The sequence below is a fragment of the Gobio gobio genome (assembly GCF_949357685.1).
Source record: "Gobio gobio genome assembly, chromosome: 2".
Classification (NCBI taxonomy): domain Eukaryota; kingdom Metazoa; phylum Chordata; class Actinopteri; order Cypriniformes; family Gobionidae; genus Gobio; species Gobio gobio.
In genome coordinates, this window is record NC_137098.1 from 8,682,363 (window position 1) to 8,707,110 (window position 24,748).

At 39.5% G+C, this 24,748-nt stretch overlaps 1 protein-coding gene across 6 annotated transcripts in view; it reads left to right on the forward strand.

Moving 5' to 3' along the window:
* Positions 1-24,748, forward strand: part of mrvi1 (murine retrovirus integration site 1 homolog) — a 72,277-nt gene that overhangs the window by 37,404 nt on the left and 10,125 nt on the right. For all 6 annotated transcript variants that reach the window (XM_079845273.1, XM_079845276.1, XM_079845274.1 and 3 more), the window contains 14 exons: positions 517-690; positions 2,826-2,903; positions 2,991-3,037; positions 3,135-3,191; positions 8,672-9,160; positions 9,334-9,412; positions 13,003-13,126; positions 13,262-13,292; positions 14,701-14,841; positions 14,931-15,062; positions 20,954-21,107; positions 21,213-21,262; positions 22,258-22,377; positions 22,576-22,643. In XM_079845273.1, coding sequence (XP_079701399.1) covers positions 517-690; positions 2,826-2,903; positions 2,991-3,037; positions 3,135-3,191; positions 8,672-9,160; positions 9,334-9,412; positions 13,003-13,126; positions 13,262-13,292; positions 14,701-14,841; positions 14,931-15,062; positions 20,954-21,107; positions 21,213-21,262; positions 22,258-22,377; positions 22,576-22,643 — 1,744 coding nt within the window. The remainder of the gene's footprint in view (positions 1-516; positions 691-2,825; positions 2,904-2,990; positions 3,038-3,134; positions 3,192-8,671; positions 9,161-9,333; positions 9,413-13,002; positions 13,127-13,261; positions 13,293-14,700; positions 14,842-14,930; positions 15,063-20,953; positions 21,108-21,212; positions 21,263-22,257; positions 22,378-22,575; positions 22,644-24,748) is intronic.

The window sequence follows — 24,748 nt, forward strand, 5'->3', positions numbered from 1 at the left end:
GTAATATGCGATGGGAAAAGGGAGCAGAGTCAGCTCGGCAAAAGGCGGATTCGAACCCGGGTCGATCGTGTCAAAACCAAGATCCGTGAGCCTTGTCCTAACTACACGCGACACGATAAGATTCCAGCGACAAGCAACTTGTCTGTCCACACCAGATGCGACGTGACTACGAGATGCGACAAATCAATCAAAAACCACAGCCAATCAGAACAGAGTGTGGGCGGGCTCTCGCGGCAAGTGTACGGCACCAGAGATTAATCTCGACGGCACTCGCAAGGAAATGGATAAATACATAATCAAATTCACAAATATTACGCCATTTAAAACATTACTAAAATACATACTGAGTCACTAAAACAATCTTTGTCATAGAATATACTTGTTTGTTGAAGCGTCCAAAATAACTGAAATGCTTCCACTTTGATTTCTGTTTAAGTTGTTTCTTCCTTGAGATGAGTTGGCGGGTGGTGTGTTTTACAGCTGTGCTTAGGTTGTGTGTGCTTATTTGTGTTTGAGATGATGATGGACACGTGATAGACCTGGTGAAGGATCAACTTCCTGACCTGCAGTTATCTCAAGAAGACCGTCAGAAGAATCTGGAGCTGCTCGAGGAGGCCAAGAAAGTCAGCGATCGCTTCCTGCAGCGCAGGGGCCGACGCTCCACCTGTAGCCTTTCTGACTCCCCCACAGGTACAACATGATTACACCCCCAGTAAGGACAACTAGGGGCCATAGAATGCCTTTCAATTTAAACTTAAGTGATTTCTGAGAAACGCTGTTGATATTTAAAATCACTAAAACAAACACACCCCCACAAAAAAGAATCACACCCCTACCTTGATAGCTCCGCCTACAAATTCACAAACATGCTATGCAACACAGGCACCTCCCCACTTGTGAGTGGACACACCCCTTACTGCTGATTGGCTACAAGTGTGTTTCTGTGTTCGGTCTGATCCACTTTCAACAGCATTTCACGGTGGTTGATTATGATTTCACTTTTTAACTGTAGTTAGTGTGTAATGTTGCTGTTTGAGCATAAACAACATCTGCAAAATTACGACGCTCAAAGTTCAAAGCAAAGGGAGATATTAAATAACTTTTAAAGAAATCACTTTTTAAGGACTAAAACAAATGGCTGGTAGGGACTACACAAGCTTCCTCCCGGGTTAGTGACATCACTAACCCTGAAATGTACATAAACCCCGGCCTGGGGACGCGCATGTTGAGAATTTATAGATTATCAAGCCAGAATATGCTAATCGAACTCCACACCAGCTACATAAATTCATCAACTAACCATTCAGAAACGTCCTGTCTCATTCTACATGTTGTCACTTCTTCTTGAGTCTCTCTGTCATTGCCCGACCGGTTTGAACATGAAAGGCTGAACAGTTTCATTGCCTGTCTGCGTGAGGTTATCAGAGCTGCTAACACCAGCTCTTGAAGCTCCGCCCTGTGAGCAGCAGCTCATTTGCATTTAAAGAGACACAAAAATTTCATGTTTTTGTTCACCCTCAAAAAGTGACCATTTTAACATGCTATAAAAATTATCTATGGGGTATTTTGAGCTAAAACTTCACATACACACCCTGGGGACATCAGAGACTTATTTTACATATTGTAAAAAGGGGCAATCAACCACCCCTTTATTTGATACAATGTATTAAAATAATCTAACTTAATTAACGAATAAAATAAACTGCAATCATATTTTAAAAAAATAATTATTATTTCCTTTCCACTCATCAACTTTTGTTTTTATTTTTTCAAACATACAGTTCTTGAAACATAGAATAACACAATTAATTGTGGTTGGTTTATTTAGTATATCTCCCTGTATGTGTTAATAAAAAAGGGAGAAAAGGCATTCTTGTCTTAATTACAAAATGTATTTATCCTATATGGGGGGCCTTCACTTGTGTGGCCTTCAATAAGGGGCTTTTGAGTTAAACGGGTTGAGAACCACTGATCTAGGATCCATTCATTTAATATTTTAAAGTTTAACAAAAAGATTTCCTTCAACCATAATGTTCCAGTTTCAATCATGCAGTGCTTTTCTTGGCAGTTGTGTGTTAGCAATTAATTTTTCTCCATGTACAGTCCCTTTCTAGTATCCTTGCGCATATCGTTTGTCCCAGTAATGCCCCATAGACTTCCATTGTAAATGCAGTACTGTAAACACTATTTCCTGTGGTAACTGACTAATTGTCAACTGAGAAACTGGACAACTGAAGAATTACTTGGTTATATAAAATAAGGGTCTCACTTTAGTTTAGGGTCCAATTCTCATTATTAACTAACTTAACTATGACTTTTGCCTCAATAAACTCCTAATTACTGTATATTAATAGTTAGTGCGGTAGTTGATACATTTAGGTATTGGGTAGGATTAAGGGATGTAGAATATGCTCCTGCAGAATAAGGCATTAATATGTTCTTTATAAGTACTTATAAACAGCCAATATCCTAGTAGTATGCATGCTAAGAAGCAGCTAGTTAGAATTGGACCCGAAACTACAGTGTTACCAAAATAAGTTCCCATTGATATGAAAAATGAAGAACGTCTTCCAAGTGGTGAATGTTTTTGGTGCAATCTTGAAATGTTTATTTCAGGAGAAGCTTGTTTATTTTCAGCTTGTGCGATTTCCCTGCTTATCAGACTTTAACATCATGTCCGCATATCCTCAAATGTCTGGAGCCCCAGACAAAATTCCTCCTTTATCCTGCACACCGCTTCAGCATATTCACAGGTCGATAAGAGATAAAGCGAAGTAATATCCAAACTTTGTCCAAAAATGGCTAATGTTGTCTTTGGGTTACAGCTCTCTCCCCGAACCCAACGCCAGGCTCCTCCCCCAGACCATCCAGAAGCAGTTCCCTATCCGCACCCTCACAACTAGGTACCATGCTGTGCTTTCTGTCACGTTTGCCCGCAGAATTCCTCTCCATGGTTGATCTAAGCTAAACGGTTTTGTTTGCTCCACCAGGTCCCGAGGTCACCGCAACTCCTCCAGCAAGTCCCTCCATAACTCAGGTGAGCGTCACTTCTAATTCCCTTCTGTATATCATTGATATTGTGTCCCCTTGGCGATAATAAATATTTCATTGTTTTTGTTTGTGCATGTGGTCAGCATCTGGAGGTACCGTCTAACCAGGAACAAGAGGATACGATTAAGCCGGATCAGGAGGTTTGTGAAACTAATGTTATTCCTTCTGCTCTTCTCACTTGAATCTTCCTTCTTCAGTGTTTCAGGGATAAAACCATTAGCAAACATGTGTGAAGTCTACATATCATTCTTTTTATTGTAACATACAATGTTAGTCTAGTCCCAAATTACGTCATCGTAACTTTTTTCTTTCTAATGCATTCTAAAGCAGTCAGTAAAGTTCTTGTACATGTAAAATTAGTACGGTTTTACTGCATTTACTCACAAAATCTGCAATATATTGAGTTGAAATGTATCGCACAAAAAAAAATGTCAAACTGACTTTTTGTACACATTAGCATATTTTTAAAAGAGTAACTTATAAGAGAAATAATATTAATTGTAACAGCCCTGCTGAAAAATCCAGCATTGCTGGTCACGATCCTAAGGTAGTTTTGCACGCTGGGACTAGCATGGGATGCTGGTTTGCTGGATACCATCATGGGATGCTGGTGTGCTGGGTTACCCAGCATAAGGTAGTTTTGCAGGCTGGGACCAGCTTGGGATGCTGGTGTGCTGCTGGACCAGCATATGTTGTCTTTTGGGTGCTGGTATGATCCCAGCAAAACCACAACAAAACGTTCCTTAGTGTGTGTTTGTAGTTAAAGACCAAGACAATTTTCCAAATTAAAGGTAGGGTAGGTAGGATTTGGTAAAAAAAACTTTTTTTCCAAATTTGTTTAAACTTTCTTTATATATCAATACATAATTAAAATGTAAGTACTCAGAAAAAGAAAGTATAAAAATTGAGTGTCTGTAGACTTCTCACGACTGTTTTAAAGACAGCTCATTATTTCCATTCACTCCACCTTCTCCCTTCTGGGCTCTTTCCAAAGCCACGCCCCCAAAACACATGAACGCGCTACGCCGACCGTCAGCTGAAAGATGCATTATTTACCTGAGGCGAGCGGAGAAGAAGTGCATGTAGTGACATCATGTTAGAATCACATGTAATAAAAAATCTAACTTTATCATTATGAATATAAACAAATAAGATGTCTTTTAGTACTCACTATCAAGCTAGAATAACGATACTGGTAAAGTTTAAAATACACACACAACACAGTGTCTACGACACACACAGATACAAGATAAAAACATCAGTAAACATAGGTAGAGAATATAAAAACAAACCAAGGGCCGAAATAAACGTGCAGGTAAAGTTCCCGGTGAACATGGTAAAAGAGTTTAGACAGAGGGTAGTAGCTAAAGCTAACTTAGTTCTAAAAAAAGTTCCTGGATGCGGTGTACTAGCTTTTACACATGCATTTTGTTATCTAAAGTTACATTTTGCCAAATTCAACACGACAGCGATCAACTTGAGCTAAGCATATTGAGTATTTATCATCTCTACTAATGGTTTGCTAAGTGTATAAAATTGTAACTTTATGCTAAGTAATGTTATGTTAGCTATATTAGGCAGCTACGTGTGCTAATGAGACATGCTTCATGAAAACATAAACCAAAAAAATGTATAATCAAAATGAAAGATTACCTGTCAAGCAGAAATACAGCCTTTTGCACTCAAATCAAACGGGTGCGCCAGGGTTGCCAGGTTTTCACAACAAAATCCGCCCAATTGCTACTCAAAACTAGCCCAAAACAAGCCCAATCGTGTTTCTCCGGTAAAAATCGCGTTTGGGGGGTAAAATATGTGTCTTTTTGGTAGGGCTGCCTGCTAAAATTCGCAAATCCCGGGGCAAAATATCACATAATTGGGGTCGCTTCAACCCGCGGACATGAAAAACAGCCCGCGGCAACAGTGTGGAAGTAGCCCGACTTGGCAACACTGGGGTGCGCGCATGTGGGCAGATCCTGGAGCAAAAGTGGTGGTAGCCATGGTAGCGAGAGAGAGTGACAGTCGCCCAAGCCAATCACTTGTTTCGGCCCGAACGAAAATAATGAGCGGTGTTTATTGCAGATTAAAAAGTCTAGAGTCACTCGATTTTTATACTCTCTTTTTCAGAGTACTTAAATTTTAATTATGTATCGACATTAGGGATGCAACAATACAGTTAGTCCACGGTTCAATACATACCTCGGTTTTTACCCACGGTTTTCGGTTCGGTTCGGTTCTGATGGCTTGTCACATACATTTTTTTGTTATTCTATTCTTAGGCGACAGGAACCGCAAGAGGTTAAAGAGAAAAAATACTATTTTTTTATTGCAATACTCTTTCTTTATTTTACTTAAAATAATTGAAAAACCTTACTTAAACTTAAAACTTTACTTTAAAAAAAAAACCTTGTACACATTCCTAGTGTATTGGATAATATAAAATAAATATATATAAAGATTTACACTGGCAGCTCAGAGCTGTACAGCAGCATTTAAGTATGAAATTGAATGAATAAATGTAAAAATAAAACACTACATAGACTTCACTATAAAATATACACTGATTCTTAGCTAGTTTTTCAGTCGAGAGCAGTGAGTGATTTTCTCTATGTCTCTTGTAGTTGTATTAACATTAAAGGGATATTTCACTCAAAACTGAAAATTCTGTCATCGAGAAATGAATACTGGTTTGAAACAATATTAGAGTGAGTAAATAATGACATTATTTTATAGGTGAACTGTCCCTTTAAGGGCCGCGTGTTCACTGGCTGCGCTGCTGTCAGTTTAAGACCTCTACACATCTAATATACAGACACTATACGACTACTTAGTTCAGTATTCACGTGTTTGACAGGCTTTTAGTGCGCGCGCTCTGAAAAGCGCATGTTAAAACCGCGCACGCGAATGAAACCGGCAAGGCTTTAAAACGCATGCAAATAATGAACTTTCGTGATTGTGAGTAACTACAGTCTTCCGTGAGTATAACTCTACCACTAACGTGTGATGTGAATGTATGTCGCGTTGTTCAGTATTGGGATGGAGGCAAATTATAGAATTTGTAGAAAAATAATTAAATGCGAAACCGAGAAAACCGCAATTCACGAACCGTGAATGTCGTACCGAACGGTTCAATATTATATTGAGAATTGTGGCATCCCTAATTGACATATAAAGAAAGTTTAAACAAATTTGGACAAAAGTGTTTTAGATCATTCTTACCTACCCTACCTTTAAATAATGATAGATTAAAGAAAAACGCATATTGCTGGTAACATGTTTACACAGTAAAATCCCCAGTGTTAAACAAACACTGCTCAGTTTTCATACGGCCCCAATCCATAGAGAGCAAAAGGAACAATGAAGCAGTGTTGCAGTAGATTCACTCTACACCTGATGATTGAGCATTAGTGATGCCACCTGCAGTTAACAAGCAGAATCACTGAAGAGAAATAACAAGAACAGACAAAAAGAGCAGAAACACAACAACTACAACTGACTTACAGCCACACAGACTTGCAAATAAAATCAATATTTCATCAGAGGATGATTAAACAACTCCAAAAACAGCATTACCATATTATTTCTTTCATATGTCATATGGTACATGTACAAAGGTTGTTGAAGCCCTTTAGTTGGGCACTTGGCCGTTGACTTTGGTTGAATTAATTTTCTTTCAGCAATTGTTCATGTTATCACTATTTTCAACAATATTTCATGTTCCTGACTGCACTGACACACCTTTTACTCTCACCCCTTTTCCACCAGAATGAACCGGGTGCTAGTTCAGAGCCAGAGCTAGTCCCAGTTCATAGTTGGTTCGACTGGAGCCTTCTAAGAACCGTTTGCTTTTCCACATGCTGAGATCCACAACAGAGCCAAGTCGTACGTCACTGTATACGTCTCATCTTTCTCAGCAACGCTAGCGAGGCAGCGGGAAACACAAACTCACCAGGCTTGTTCGTGACGCATCGGCGCTGCGCAGACGATCCACGTATGATATAAAAAATCTGCATGAGTGAATCAAAAGCATAAGGAGTCGTATGCTCTCGTTGGACTCGTTATCATACGGCGATCGGTCTGCACAGCACCGCTGCGAACAAGCCTTCCATCAACAATGCAAACGTTGCGTTAGTATTGATTCACTTGGCTTTACGATCCTACATCGGCATCGAAACACAACGAAAACACAGCGAATTCAACGCATTCATGCAGTTCGGCGTAATTTGTATAGACGGAGATTACAAACGAGCAGCAGTTGTTAGCTCCATTAGCTACTATTTCAAAAATAGGTGATCTCGAGTTTGTGTTGGTCTTGTTGACCCCGCCCCCAGCGCCTGACGTAATCGGTTCTTACTTCTAGCCCAGCAATGTTTTGGTGCTACTTAAGAACCACTTTTCCTGGCTCGGAGCTGGTGCTTTGGGTGTGGAAACACAAAGAACCGATTTGAAACTAGGCTCTGGCTCTGAACTAGCACCAGCACTGCCTTGGTGGAAAAGGGGTATCTGTGCACTTTTTGGAATCAGTGACTGACAGTTGGATTTTGAAATAGGCCTATGTGACTTTAAAACAGCAACTTTCAGTTTTCAACATTCATTATCAAGTTGTTATATAAACTGTCCCATTGAAAGAGCTCTTCTCATAATCCCTGTTAACAAACTGCTTATGATTAGGCTTTTATTTGACATTTTCTTGGTTTTCATATCTCTTAATATTTTTGTTACGCATGTACACAGGCTCTTTTTGCTGATTTTAACTGGTTTGTGCATTGATCTTTTGAAACAAGAGACCATTGATGCTTTGAAATGTTTTACCAGTTTACCAGTGATTTTGATTAAAGGGATAGCTCACCCAAAAATGAAAATTAGCCCATTATTTACTCGACCTCAAGTCATCCTAGATGTATATGACATTCTTCTTTCAGACTAATAAAATTGGAGTTATATTAAAAAAGTCCTGGCTCTTCCAAGTTTTATAATGGCAGTAATTGTTGCTCTGTTTATGAAGTCCATAAAAATGCATCTGTCCATCAAATAATGTGCTCCACACGGCGCTGGGGGGTTAATAAAGGCCTTCTGGAGCAAATAGATCTATGTTCCAAGCAAGTAAAGCTTGGAAGAGCCAGGACTTTTTTAATATAACTCCGTACACCTCTGTCATATACACCTTTACTCACTTGAAAGTGAGTAAATTAAAATTTTTGGGTGAACTAACCCTTTAATAATGTAATCATAGCTAAAACTATTTCAGTTTTACTGTCAGCAGAGGGAGCAAAAGATTAGATAAAGTTATAATCATATAATTCAATAAATCACATGTTTTAGCAAAAACAACAAACATGCATACAGACAGTTGGCCTACTCCTATTTCTTTCAGCAGGGTAGTATGGGGAAGAAGGAAGTGGGAACCAGCTAATCTTTAACATGAATTTGAATGACAGGATAAAATAAAATAAAAAATAATAAAATCCAAAACTGAAAGTAAAACGTCCTGCAGCCACTTTTTCAGCTTACTGCTGCCCATGAACACAAATGAAACAACAACATAAATGCCACACATCTGTGGAATGCACTTCATGCTCTTGTTTTTCATTAAATTCACTCTTTTGTTTTTGTTCTTCCTCAGACCTTCACGAGGCTAGTAGAGTGGATGCCTAGCGACAAGAGAAAAGTGTCCTCTGGAACTTTAATCCCACGTTATGCCACCGCTGTACCAGCCAGAGATCCCGCTGCGGTTCAGAAGGAGATGCCGGACCGTCATGGAGCAGTGGACAAGGGGAAGAACTCTGAACACGCAGCCCAGAAAAAGGAGGAGACTCCTGGACGTGGTGTCAGTCAACCTCTAGCCACAGGGGTCGCCAAACCCGTCCCCCGGCCACCCACACAGCAAGCCCCGTGCACGGCCGAGATCAAAACAATAGGGGCCTTCCCACCTCTGATGAGAGCCGTCTCCTGGGACACGGTGGGCTCCATGAACATAAGGAATACTGCTCCCAAAGGAGAGGAGAGTCAGTCCTTCCCTGACAATTCAAGGGAGTCTCTGTTTACGTCCTCCGGGTACAAGGACTTCCCTGTGCCACCTGGGACTGTTCAAAAACTGTCCAAATTGCGTGAGGTAATCCTTTTTTGTCTTTGGCCAACCTGATAACCATGCTGTTTCAATAGTTTAATGTTCCTTTTATGGCTTTCTCTGAGATTTTAGGCCAGTTGGCAGAGTAAAGGGCAATGTCCCTTATTTAGCGAAATCACTATTTCAAATTTGGTTTATCGTTTTCATTCCTCTTTTAGGAGCACAAACTGGTGCGTAACCAGAGCATCTACAGCACAAAGCTTCCTGACCTGAGTGAAACAGCCGAGCAGGAACGAGGTGCGATCATCTTGAGTCAGTCTGTGCATTAGCTTATTGCAGCTTCTTTTTAGGGGCCAAGCACAGAAGGTGTGTAGGCACCTATTGTAATCATTAGTGTTCCTATGATGACTCCGATCCTTCGAATATTCCGATCTAATATGACTTCTGACCTGTAATGTTGCCAGAATCATAATCACACACTGTTTGTTCGTTGGCCAGAGGAGAACTGGCACCCCGACTGAGCCTGGTTTTTCACAAGTTTTTTTTCCCTCCATTATGTCACCTGATGGAGTTTTGGTTCCTTGCCACCGTCGCCTTTGGGTTTTGTCGCCAGTTGGGGGATACTAAATATTCAACTATATTACTGATCAGCTCATTTCAATTATCATACAGTCATAATTAAGAGATAAAATGTTATGAATGCCGACAAAAGTTATGAGGTCGATTTGTCAAACCTTTCTCGCATAACGTGTGTACGAATACGATGATGAGCACGGCAAACGAATGTGAAGCTATATCTCTGCAACGCTTTAGCGTATTCTTACCAAACTTGGTGCGTGTTATGACAACTATGACCTCAGGGTACTTTCACAGTTTCGCCACAGTGCCACGTAGTGGTCAGGAGATTTAAATAACTTCTTGACAGTTTGGCCAAAAATCACAAAACTGGTCTCTTTAGATTTGGAGCAGCATGCCAAGTTGAACAATACCCAATTGTCCCATATCAGCCATTTTGAATTTTTTCGTAAAATGCTGTATTTTTAGAACGCATTGGCGTATCGTTATGTGTCTTCGGCACATGCCCTGAAGGTACTCAAAAAAATTCAAAAGTTATAATGAAATTTTAAAAAGCCTATTGTTATGAAACTGGTAATAGATTCCTTAGGTCATGGTGAGAACAAATTTTGTCATAGTCGGCAAAACGTCCTGTCCGACATTTTGATTTTCATGTATCAATTTATTCATTTCACTTATTCAAAATCCTGATTTTCACCAAAATTGAATCGAATCATCTTCAGACTCGAACGGATTTCGTGTCGATAGATGAAACCTTTTTGTATACCGCATCAACAAATTTGATGGCATGATACCAAAACGACTCTGAGGCTGTATCTCTGCAATGCCTTGACACATACACCAAACTTTGCCAAGTCATTGTCACCTTACTTTGACTACTCCACATCAATTTGGTCACAGCGCCACCTTTGTGTTCCACAAAAGAAAGTAAGTTATACATATTTGGAAAGACATAAGTGTGAGTAAATCATGCACAAATTTTCTAATTTTTTTCACTACAACTTAAATATAAAAAATGAATAGGAACTATACACTCACCTAAAGGATTATTAGGAACACCATACTAATACTGTGTTTGACCCCCTTTCGCCTTCAGAACTGCCTTAATTCTACGTGGCATTGATTCAACAAGGTGCTGAAAGCATTCTTTAGAAATGTTGGCCCATATTGATAGGATAGCATCTTGCAGTTGATGGAGATTTGTGGGATGCACATCCAGGGCACGAAGCTCCCGTTCCACCACATCCCAAAGATGCTCTATTGGGTTGAGATCTGGTGACTGTGGGGGCCATTTTAGTACAGTGAACTCATTGTCATATTCAAGAAACCAATTTTAAATGATTCGAGCTTTGTGACATGGTGCATTATCCTGCTGGAAGTAGCCATCAGAGGATGGGGACATGGTGGTCATAAAGGGATGGACATGGTCAGAAACAATGCTCAGGTAGGCTGTGGCATTTAAACAATGCCCAACTGGCTCTAAGGGGCCTAAAGTGTGCCAAGAAAACACCCACCACACCATTACACCACCACCACCAGCCTGCACAGTGGTAACAAGGCATGATGGATCCATGTTCTCATTCTATTTACGTCAAATTCTGACTCTACCATCTGAATGTCTCAACAGAAATCGAGACTCATCAGACCAGGCAACATTTTTCCAGTCTTCAACTGTCCAATTTTGGTGAGCTCGTGCAAATTGTAGCCTCTTTTTTCTATTTGTAGTGAAGATGAGTGATACCCGGTGGGGTCTTCTGTTGTTGTAGCCCATCCGCCTCAAGGTTGTGCGTGTTGTGACTTCACAAATGCTTTGCTGCATACCTCGGTTGTAACGAGTGGTTATTTCAGTCAAAGTTGCTCTTCTATCAGCTTGAATCAGTCGGCCCGTTCTCCTCTGACCTCTAGCATCAACAAGGCATTTTCGCCCACAGGACTGCCGCATACTGGATGTTTTTCCCTTTTCACACCATTCTTTGTAAACCCTAGAAATGTGTGAAAATCCCAGTAACTGAGCAGATTGTGAAATACTCAGACCGGCCCGTCTGGCACCAACAACCATGCCACGCTCAAAATTGCTTAAATCACCTTCCTTTCCCATTTTGACATTCAGTTTGGAGTTCAGGAGATTGTCTTGACCAGGACCACACCCCTAAATGCATTGAAGCAACTGCCATGTGATTGGTTCATTAGATAATTGCATTAATGAGAAATTGAACTGGTGTTCCTAATAATCCTTTAGGTGAGTGTATAGACATATTTAAAAAAGACAAAATCACAATAAAATGTTAAAATACAAGAGTAAAACTACATCAAAATGTTAATAAAAGCTATAATAGTAAATCAATGACACTAAAATAAGTTTGCCTCTACTCAAGTTCAGCTCTTTCGACAGTATATATAGCACTGTATTTTACCAAAGACAATCATTTTTATTCATCCTTCAGTTTGTAAAAACAAGCCATTTTTAAAAGCAGGAATATACAGGATTATTATTATTTTTTTTTTTTTTTTTAAGTCATACAAATCGATATATTAGATTTGTTTTTCTGTGTAAACTCCCTTTCTGGCATCTCACATGCATCATGCAGAAATTAAATTAAACTAGTAATTGATTTTATCTCATAGTCTCATGTGAACACTGTTTGTGAAGTCCTGATCATACTTTGTATGTTTTATGTAACATTTTTCCTGTTTTTACAAACAGAGGGACTATTCAACTATATTTTCTATGCTGTTTCACAAATCATCATCATTAACTCACCCTCATGTTGTTCTAAACCTGTATGCGTTTTTTGTTCTGTTGAACAGGAAAAAAGATATTTTGAAGAATGTTGTTAACAGTTGCTGGACCCCATTGACCATACTATGAGAAAAATACCATGGAATCAATGGATTTGGTTACCGACATTCTTCGAAATATCTTCTTTTGTGTTCAACAGAACAAAGAAACTGAGTTGAGTAATTAATGACAATTTTTATTTTTAGGTGAACTATCCATTTTACTGTTTTGAATCCAGAACATGGGGCAGAGATGCCACCCGCTTTTTATGGGATTTAATGTGTCACTTTTTGTGGTTTCATATTCACAGACACTAGTCTATATCTCAAATTGATTTAAAGGGTTACTTCAGCGATTAGCATTAGGCTTTGTATCAGTAGAAACCCGGTAGTAGAAACCCGGTAGTATATTAGAATGATCGTGCCCCCCCCCCCCCCCCTCATATCCCCCTGAGACGAGAGATTTATGTATCTAAACAAAAAAAAAGTTACGGACAACAGCTTTAAATCTTAGTAATTGGTTCATCTCTCAGGTCCACCCTCTCCACTCACGAGCTCTCCCAGTGAAGAGGAGGCCAAAGAGAAACCTGACGCCATGCCCAACATTTCAGATGTCATGCTACGCAAGCTCAAACTGCACAGAGGTTTACCTGGCTGGTACGCTCATAAAATCCATCATTTGAACATAGAAATATCAATTATCAATTACCTACTAATAATACCCCCAAAAAAAAACCTTACAACCATAACATTTTCTCTATTTTCTTCTGTTCCCCTCTTTTTTTGTTGCAGCGCACCCCCGCTCTCAGAGAAGGAAGTTGAGGTGTGTATATTCTTGAGTTTCATTTGTATATAATTGTTTTTAGATTTATTTTTATTTTAAAAATGTCTTTATGACAAGGAGATTATTCAACAATTTGTACTCGTATTTGACCCTTGTTAGTTTTGGACTTTATTTGTATATAATAAATGAAAATACAGTCCAGGGGTGCAGGAGTCATTATGTTGTCATAACTGCATGCACTAGTTCATTGGGTTGTCCACAATGAGGCTGTTTTGATTTGTAAGTGAAGGCCATGGCTGAGCCTGGCTTAGGACATGGCAATTTGATGGGTTTTAGTGAGTTCCTGTCCCCTGTGAGGAAACTAACATGCCTTTGTGAATACAATCTGCTCCCAGGATGACGCTAGTGAGGGTCAAGGGCTGGACGTACTTTCCTCTCTAATATTCAGACAATACTGCCAGCACTGCTGCCGCACTCTTTGATCCTGACAGTTCCCATGATATTGCTGCTTTCCTTAGTCCTGCTCCAGTTCTCAAAAGCACAACCTCATGTAAAGTCAAATTGTTCATCTGTCGTGTGTATTAAACCCTATCAAATGTACACTACCATTCAAAAAATTGGGGTCTTTACAGTATTTTTTTAATACTACTTTTCAGCAAGGACATATTAAATTGATCAAAACTTTCCACAAAAATATTAAATTGAGCAGAACATTGTCAAATAAGCTTATTAGAATGATTTCCGAGGGATCATGTGACACTGAAGACTGGCTTTGTCATCACAGGAATAAATGACATTTTAATATACATTCCAATAGAAAAGAGTTTGTTTACATTGTAATCATATTTCACAATATTACTGTATTTTTTTATCAAGTAAATGAGACTTTTTTTCAAAAACATATTTTTCACAATAACGTTAATCATATTTCATTATATAATCTGTAAAAGTTATAGGTCATTCACTGGTCATGGTTTGTACCTGAATAGTGTTTATTATTATTATTATTAACCCCAATTTTTTAAAACACTACATTATTACACGTTTATTAGCATATATTATCAAAAATATTAACATTAACAAAGTTACAGACAGTGGAAACATGTTGTTTAAATATAATTTCAATGTGTTTTATTATTTAAAATGCTCACCAAAGGAGGGCATGAACATTTTCTGATAAAAACTTCAGATTACAAATGAAACAGTCAAATGAATCAATTAATGTGACTAAACTCAATATGCTGTAAAATATATGACACATAGCACTTCCTGAGAATTACACTTATGTAAAGTATTTGCTTTTCTGCATGATTTCTGCATTTATCTTTACCACTGTGCCATTGGCTCATTGACGTGAAAGCTGATGGATCAGTTGATGCAAATGTTTTCACGGTGAATTGATGCATTTTGTCTCTTAATGGCCATGTTTACTGTCTTCTCCCTGCAGAACGCCTTTGTGCAGCTGTCCCTGGCATTCCGCAATGACAATTACACGCTGGAGTCGCGGCTGAAACAGGCGGAAAGGGAGCGCTTGCTGACTGAGGAAAACACAGAGAAGGAACTGGAAGAGTTTAAAGGCAGTCTCAAGGTCAGACCTGAATGTAAACAGCCCACATAAACACATGTTGGGAATAAAGTGCTTATAGCTTGATTTTTTTTGTCTTCTGCCCATTCCAGAGCACCGTGTCACTGTGGCAGAATGTTGAGCAGCGTGATTTTTACCAGCAACTCTTAGAAACGATCGCCGTATTACATCGCCTGACAAACCGCCTCTCCAGCAGGGCGGAAATGGTGGGAGCCGTACGGCAGGTGAGAAGCTCATCATTGCAGTGTCTTAACTTCCTGTGAACTTCTAAAGCTGTGGTCACATAGTGTAGCGATGTTTGAAGCACAACTCACACAAGAAGTCACTTTCAAGCCAAGCAGCTTTTTGTTGTTCAAAGCAGTGAGTTCACGAGACCAACCTGAGTGGGGAACTTTTTTACCCTCAAGATATGGTCACATTAACGAAATTTTGCTTGAAAAAGTCTGTTGTCAATAGCATAGAGATATATGAAGTTCTGCTCACATAGTAGGCACTTTAAAGGATTAGTTCACCTCAAAATGAAAATTTCCTGATAATTTACTCACCCCAATGCCATCCAAGATGCCGTCCATGTCTTTCTTTCTTCAGTGGAAAAGAAATTACATTTTTTTGGAAAACATGTAATGTTGAAAAAATGTTGAATGTCCACATCAATGCAGTTTCGAAGGGCTTTGAAGTCTTTCAAATGGTACTGCGCGATCCCAGCTGAGGAATAGGGTCTTATCTAGTGAAAAAATTTGTCGTTTTCTAAAAAAAAATCACATTTATATAGTTTTTAACCACAATTGATCGTCTTGTGCTGGTCTGCAATGAGCCAGGCATTACGTAATGTGCGTTGAAAAGGTCACGTCGAACGTAGGCGGAAGTACCGCCCCATTGTTTAAAAGTGTGGAAAAGGAGAATCGTTCAGATTTTATTGTATGTTGAGTGACATATTTATTATTTAATTTATCATTGTTTTACCTGTTTTGTTAAAAAAGCGTTTGTATATATTTGAATTTTTTTTAGAAAATGACCGATCGTTTCGCTAGGTAAGACCCTATTCCTCAGCTGGGATCGCGCAGTACCATTTGAAGCACTTCAATTGCAACCAAAATGTTGAACGTCCACATCAATGCAGTTTCAAAGGGCTTTGAAGTCCATTGAAGTCATCAGTTTTCATTTTGAGGTGAACTAATCCTTTAAATCCAAGCAGCTGCACTGACCAACAGGAACATGAGAAAAATCTCCTTGGGGAACCTTTTCAACCTTCCGCGAAACTATCGAATCTACAGATTCTTATTGAATTGACTGGATTTCGCCCACGAGCAACAGTAAATGTGACCTCACCTTCACGCAAAACTCCCTATCACATACTGTAGATTCCTATTAAAATAACAGGATTTTGCCAAACAATGGTAAAATCCAGTTATTTCAATATGAATCCATGTGATCAGCCAGTTGAAAAAACAGCACATGCTGGTTAGGTATGTTTTGAAGCATGGCAGCTGGTTTGAGCTGGTTTAAAGGGTTAGTTCACCCAAAAATGAAAATTCTGTCATTAATTACTCACCCTCACGTCGTTCGAGACCCGTAAGACCTCCGTTCATATTCGGAACACAAATGAAGATATTTTTGTTGAAAGCTGATGGCTGAGAAAGGCTTCAGATAGGCCTCCATTGGCATTCAGTACACTTATACTCCCAAGACGGATAAAAGGCACTCAAAACATCGTTACAAAGTCCATCTCACCACAGTGACTCTACAATAATCTTACGATGCGACGACAATAGTTTTTGTGCGCAAAAAAAAATCAAAATAACACCTTTTTCCAACTTGTTACTGCCTTCCGTGTGTGCCTCCACGACGCATGCGCGAGAATATGACGCAGATCCGGCGTTCGGACAGATGACCCAGAAGTGATTTGTTTACAATCAGAGGAAGACGCGCGTATCTCAGCTGTTGGATTCTACATTGATCGTGCTTTAGGTCTCGGCGTAGTGCTCAAAATGGGGTTAGAGTGTGCATTTCATGGATTCCCAAACACCGGCGCTACGTCATATTCTCGCGCATGCGTCGTGGAGGCACACGCGGAAGGCAATAACAAGCTGGATAAAGGTGTTATTTAGATTTTTTTTGCGCACAAAAACTATTGTCGTCGCATCGTAAGATTATTGTAGAGTCACTGTGGTGAGATGGACTTTGTAACGACATTTTAAGTGCCTTTTATCGGTCTTGGGAGTATAAGTGTACTGAATGCCAATGGAGGCCTATCTGAAGCCTTTCTCAGCCATCAGCTTTCAACAAAAATATCTTCATTTGTGTTCCGAATATGAACGGAGGTCTTACGGGTCTCGAACGACATAAGGGTGAGTAATTAATGACAGAATTTTCATTTTTGGGTGAACTAACCCTTTAAGCTGATCCTGTGCTGGAGCTAGTTGCTCAGGACCAGCTTAGAACCAGCACTTGACCAGCTTAAACCAGCTCATGACCAACTAAGCACCAGCTTAAACCAGCTCAAACCAGCTGCCATGCTTCAAAACATACCGAACCAGCATATGCTGTTTTTTTCAACAGGGTTGTGTGAAGGTGTGGTCACATTTACCATTGCTCAATCTGTCATTATAGTAGGGATCCACATGACTGGGGCTATGTCTTCATTACCGGATACATTTGAAAATGGCGTTTTCGTTTCAAAACGATCTCCGCCCATGCTATAGTTTAAGCGTTTTCCAAAAGTTTCTCATCAAGGACCGAAACTTCAGAAAACGCTAAATTCACCTTACTGTGCATGCTGACGATACAGACGGAACAGACGTAATAAAGTTATAATGCTATTCTTCAGGCAGGATCTATTTAGCAAAATATCTCAGCATTCACTGATGCGTCCAGGTCGCACTCACTCACCTTTATACGTTTGGTCTAAAACGCAACTGCCCTCATGGTTTGCCACAGGACAGAAATTGCGAGTACATTTTATGTCATCTTTGCAGGACTGTGATATGAAGAGTGTACAAAGTAACATATTTTAGCAACTTTGCGAAAGGGAATAGCACAACAGGCACAATAGCGGAATAAACATACATATCTATAGGTTCAATATGCTTCACATGACTAAACATGCATCATCATTTTCAAATACCTTAGTTTTCACAGTCCAAACTACAACGCAATTAACTACAATTTATCCACTTAAGCGTTTTCAAAAAGCTCTGTTTTCGCAGGACAAAAACACTGTCTCCGTGTGGACGGAAGGTTGTCTGGCTATCACCAGACCAAGCTCAATTTAAGATTGCACATTGGTCTGGGGAGTCTGCTCTGTATTTTCTACTGCACAAGAGGCGTGATTAACAGGCATAGTTCAAATTGGATAGTCCTTCAACCAATCAGACCACAAGAGGCGTGATCAACGGGCAACGACCCATCGCTTCTCTATCCGCCATCGTGTTAAACCCGTCAATATCGAGCCAGGTGGATAAGCCAGTCTGTGATTGGTTCCCGCAAAGGTGTAACAGAAGCAGTAGAAATGAATGTACAGGTTGCAGGGTGAAATCAAATCGCCGGCAGATCAGGCTGGGTTTACCCAGTCTAGACGGAAGGTCAAAACGGAGAGAAAAAGAGGCATTTTTCAAAATGAAAACATGTTAGTCTGGACAAGGCTTTGGAGTTTCGCATTAGAGCCAAAAAGTTCTTCACACAGATTACACTCATGTTCTAGTTGGTCGCACAATTTCACTGCATTGACTGCTTGGTTTGAAAGTGACTTCTGTGTGAGCATGCTTCATACATCACTACACTATTGACAATGAACCTTTTTAGCACAAGATATTTTGCAGAAATTTCCCTCTAGGGTCTCTCTCGGCCCTGCATTTCAAGTGCTCTTCATGTTTTCATGAGAAAACTATCCTTTGTCTTGGTGGAGTAGAGGGGGGACTAGATGGGAATGTTTATTTTCTGGCAGATAAGAGATGTTTGTGATAGATTTAGCTAAGTGTCATGCTTGCCCTTAGGTTAATGTGCAAGCTAAAGTAAACCAAGTTAACAGAGCAGGACTCAGTGGTATGTCTGTTGCTAGTGGTGACATTATTAGGCGCTGCGGGGGTTCACTGCAAGTATCATTACCTTAACTAACCAGGCCTTGCTCTTATACATCCCATAACTTAATAGTGACTGATGATACAAATACTTTTGAGGGTGTTGCAGATGCCTTAGTATGATCTTATTAACACCCTCGATACTCATCTCATTAATAAATGCATTTAAGTCTACTTCTGCGTAGTAGGAGCCAGTTAAGTAACCTGACAGTCATACTGGCCTAAAATGAGAGTGTGACACGGATTAAATATTTGCCTATTAATTTACCACAATGTTTAATACATGACCCTGAATTAACATCATTGCTGGTCCAGCAACAACCAGAGACCTAGCTACTTCTGCAGTATATCCTTTTTTGGGAGATAACCATTTTAATTTAAGAATATTATCCTTTTTGGAAGCTTGTTTCTGCCATGGAATAAAAAGTAACATAGGTAATTGATACTTTTTACCTCACAATTCAGATTTTTTTTAAAATTACAATTGCGATTTTATATCTCGCAATTCTGACTTTGGGCCAGATTTACTAACAGCTTGCCCCAGCGCAAACCCTCTTTTAGCATTAAAAAACTACTGTCAGGATTTACTAAAGACGGACAGTGTAAAATTTACGCTGAAAAAGCGTGAACGGGGTTATTTTATGCATATGCATTTGTAGGATTTTCCGTTTCAGACACAAAATTTATGAGAGGAGAGTATTTAAATGAATTATGCGAGGTGATTTACTAAGGTTTGCGCTAGTCAATTTACTGGAATTTGCACCATTATTTACCACCCCCAAAAAAGTATGTCTTAAAGGTGGGGTAAGTGGTATTTCAAAAATGCTTTATAAAAGTGTATCGGTCGAGTACCAAAACAAACGTATAGCCAATCAGCAGTAAGAGCTGTGTCTACTAATGATGGGGAGAAGAGAGCGTTCAGTGCACATCCGAGCGACGACAGAAAGAGAGAGATAACAGATAAAAAACACATGTGGAAAATGTCTGTGGAACAAAAGAAGGCTTGCGGCAAGAAGTATCAGCTTTCCAGCGCTGGAGAGAACTCAAGGAGCGAAGGCCGAGGTTGCTTTATTTCTTCTCGATAGGCCAGTAACATTGATTTTGTTTTGTTTCACAGAACTAATATATGCTGGCTTTTGCTTGAATATGCTCATGTGTCATGTTTGCTTGCTGGTCCGCTTGCGATCGTATTGTTGTTCACTTCAGTGATGATAAAGACCCATTCATTTCCACACCGTATAAGCCTGGAGCGTCTAAACCTCCTCACTGTCTGTTTCAAGCGTCAGCTCACAAAGTGTGTTCGAAAAGTAAAATAATATGCAATAATATATGTTTGTTTCCTTTGGATCCTCTTTTCGTGATCGATTTAACCCTCTAATCTTGTCATAATTGTAATATGTTGGTTAGTTGGACTGTCGTGCTCGTGCTATCGAGTTGTTCATGAGAACTGTGTTTGAGTTTTTGGGATGTAAGGGATGACTTTTTCACTGAACATTTGACCTGGATTACCATAGTAACACACATTGCTTTCACTTATTGATGACATCATCCCCTCGGCCGGCTGGCACAGCAGATTCCGCCATAGTCGTTGCCTGGGTTACGTATGTGTGAGGAGGAGCTATCAAAATAGGGGCGTGTTTATTTTGGTGATTTGAAATCAACATCGGTTCCCAGAAAACACTTACCCCACCTTTAAAGCAGATGCTAATTTGCGCTGCTCTTGGTAGATTGTGTAGGTCATTATGGAAATGATCCGGCTGCGCCTGTATTCTTTAATTTGCGTGTCGTCAGTAGATCACGCACTGAACTTTCCACTCCCATATGCGCTTTTTTGGAATTCCGCTCTCATCTGATTCTTGCCCATCATTTCTTGCTATTGCAAGTTGATATCTCGCAATTCTGAGGGAAAAAAGTCTGAATTCTGAAATAGTCACAGTTACCTTTTTAATTTTTTGACAAAAAAAGCCCAGTGTTCTGCAGATGCACAGTACACAGTGGATTGTGCGTATGATAATGTGTCCTTGGTTTGGCCATGGCAGGAGAAGAGAATGAACAAGGCCACTGAGGTTATGATGCAGTACGTGGAGAATCTGAAGAGGACGTATGAGAAGGACCACGCTGAGCTGATGGAGTTCAAGAAGCTCGCCAACCAAAACTCCAACCGCTGCTATGGGGGTTCAATAGACACTGGAGGTAAAACAGCTTTGAAGCCATCATCCAGGACTTCAAAACCATAGTTGTTTTCCCCCCAAACCATGCCTGTTCATGTTTCATATTTCACTTACACTTTTCATACAGATGATGGTGTTCCACGTACATCAAGATCCATGTCTCTGCAAATGGGAAAGGTAGGCAGACGTCTGTTCCTAAAGAATTCAAAAAAGTTTCCCAAGTTTCTTTCAACTAAAACAGGAAGTTTTTTTTAATGATTAATAGCTTTAGTTTACAACTAGATTTGCTTGCTAGTCAGACCAAGGCAGTATTAGGAAGAACATTTTCACTGGACTCAAATTTGGATATGCTTCAAAGTACAAGATAAAAAAAAATCAGTAAAATATCCAAAAACCACTAGGCCAGTGTTATATATTTGGTTCAGTTGAGCACTTACAATATCCCAAATGTTTCCAAATATTTGTAAATCGTTAGAAAATTGCAATTTTAACCAATGAGGGAGTCGCCTGTCAATTGCGTCATATCTACGTTACCCTCGGTTTCCGGTTTTATTTTGCGGAAATGCTTTACTCTTACGGCAGTGTGCGACAAGTGTCATAGCAGCTGCAGAGCGAACGCACAGAGTAACGTCAAAACATAATTTTTAACACACTCAGATGTATCTCATATGATAAACAGAGCTGTTTTATCTCACACCCATGAACGGAAAAGTGGAAATGGCGCCGGGGACTATACCATAATAAAAGTCCCTCTGCTCACGAGGCGTGTGTTCCACTCTTCTTATTAACAATCGCTCCAGCGGCCTTGCTCAGCTCCACAACACTCGGTCCTGCTCTGCTTCATACTACAGTAACGTTAATAATCGCATCCATGAACATTATTTTGATTCCTATCCCGATTCTTTTCCACCGGCTGTGAGGTGAAGACCACATGTCCCAAGATTCTGCGCTAAAACTTGGCGTCATCAAACTACGCCTTTGTTTTGAATAGGCGACCTCTAGCGGACGGAAAAGTTACATAGTGCAGCTTTAATGGTGAGACTGTAAGTCATGTAGGAGGACTCGCTTTAAATAAGTACATTACATATAAGTAAAAATGTAATTGCTGAACCAAAGGTGCTGCAAACAACCATTGAAAATCCTTTATTTTTAATGTCTTTGTCTCTCTTAAGGCTTTGCCCAGACGGAGAGTCAGTGTAGCTGTAGTTCCCAAGTTTAATCTACTCAACATCCCCGGGCAGACGCCGGTCACCGCTGGCCCTAACATTGCACCCGGTGCACTTCCTGTGGTGGTGAGTCCTATCTCAAGCGCACTGCCTTGTCAGCTGTTATGTTGTAGCCTGTCAGCAGACACGTGTAATTACTGATGCTTTATCTTTAAGTTTCCTACATGTGGCATATCATAAAGGTGACCATTTGAGGCCAAAGCCATTCATCAAAATGAGACCTTCAGGATTTCTTACTTGATTGCATTCTGCTTTTGTTTTAAGTGTGAGGCAAACATCATTAAGAATGGCAGTTCGTCAGACCCTACACAACAAGATGTGCCTGACAAACCGTAAGTCACTGCCTCCACATTCCCCATAAACTGTGTACATGATCTGCACTGTACTCATAGACAACCTAGGTAACCTCAGTTTGCCTTATCAAAATACTTGCATCAGGAGAATGTTGCATGTTTACATGGTAGATAGGAAGCGTATACCCTTGAGAAAAAGAAGTATACTTCAAGTTCATTTTATGAAGTATACTTAAGTAATTTTCAAGTATATTTTTAAGTGTACTTAAGTATACTAATATCAATGTGTACTAGTAGTAAACTTGTAAGTGTACTATAATAACACTGCTTGGGACTAAATATGCCCACTTTTAGTAGCTATATAAAAGTATATGTGTAAGTGTACTATAAGTGTAACAGTAGTAAACTTTAAGCGCACAACTAGGTTTTTCATTTGTACTGCATCTGTACTACAAGTGAACTTATAAGTGTACTAGTAGTTTACTATTTTAATACAAGTAGTACATTTTTTAGTTTATGAAAGTACACTTTGAAGTGTACTCTCAGTAAACTACTAGTTTAGTAGTTTTATACTGCAAGTATACGTGTACATTTTCTTTAAGTGAACATAACATTATACTTATAGTTTACTATTTATATATTATTTTTGCACTTTCAGTATACTACTGTTTAAATGTAGATATTATCTATCTTGAAATATACCTTTAAGTGTACTTTAACTCATTTTAAAAACATTGTATTATAGCTTCATGCATCCTATTTTTTATCAACACTTGAATGTGGGTAAGTTTCATGAAGAAAGGCAACATTTTAAACAAAAAGCTGAAAAAAATTAAATTTTTGTCAAAGACTATGGTCAAAACATAGATGGAGTAGATCGAGTCCATCAACAACCCAAAGCATGCTGTTTAATGTTTGATGATTGCTTTATTTTACATTTGCGTGAGCAAACTTCTATCACTTGTTTCAGCTTCTTCTTCTCCTGTATTTTGATCCAGAGATTCTGTACCAGAAGATGTGTCATAGCGCCCCCTTCCGTATAACAGTGAAAACACGAATAGCCGGAAAAGTCAGGGACCTACTCAAACATTCAGATACGCAGAATTAGGAACATAGCTGTTTTATATTCTAATATTCTAATCAATATTTTCAAACAATGTAAGTTTAAAAAAGTATATTTAATAGGCTACTCAGTCTACTCAGATTAAACACAATTACAAGCCAAGTGTACTTTGAATACTTAATAATACTTTTGAGTATCTCTCTATCAAAATATTGAGTACAAGTGAAGGCCAAATATACAAATAGACTTTTCTGCCATTATAAGTCAAGTATACTTAAGTGCAATTTTAAGTATAGTAAACTATACTCTCTTATTTTTAGTTTAAAAGAAGTATACTAATAGAACACTTGAATAAACGTATTTTTCACATGTTTAAAGAAGCTTATTCTCCTATACTCTTAAAAATAAATGTTCCTTCTAGGGATGTGACGGTGAGGAAATTCTCCCACCGGTTAATTGATGTGTGACAACACCGGTAATACCGGTATCACCGGCGGAGGCTTTTAAATCAATAATTCTATCTAACCGAAAGTAACATGCACACGACCGCTCTGAACTGAAAACGCGCCAGTGCGCACACACCGTGAATGACAGCTCGTCTGTAAATGCGCGCTCTGTGAGGCCATGGGTGCATCTCAATCAGTTCCCTAGTTCAGTAGTCAGGGCACTGATCAAGCATTAATCAGTCTATGATTGAGATGCACGCCATGAATGAATAACAGTTCGTCCGTAAAGCCTTTTTTGTGCGCGGCAAAAATAAATGCGCGCAGTCAGCGTAGCGGAGGCTCGCACTGCGGAGCCAGGCGAAAGTAAACAATGCACGCTCTGTGCGGCCGTGCACATTTTACTTTCGGTTTTGAATTAGCGCCAATTCGGCTGCGGGTTGCTTGAATTGTGGGTTCATTAGCCTATTATTTTTAATGAAAAACACAACAACAAAACAAATGACAAACTCCCTTAAATAGGCGCTTTTACGTTTCGCTTTGAAACCAAATCTTCCGCGATCATCTCAGTCAGCTCCTCACTCTTAAATCTGATGAATGACTCCTGCCACTGCCGAGACTCACGGTCGGATCCTGCT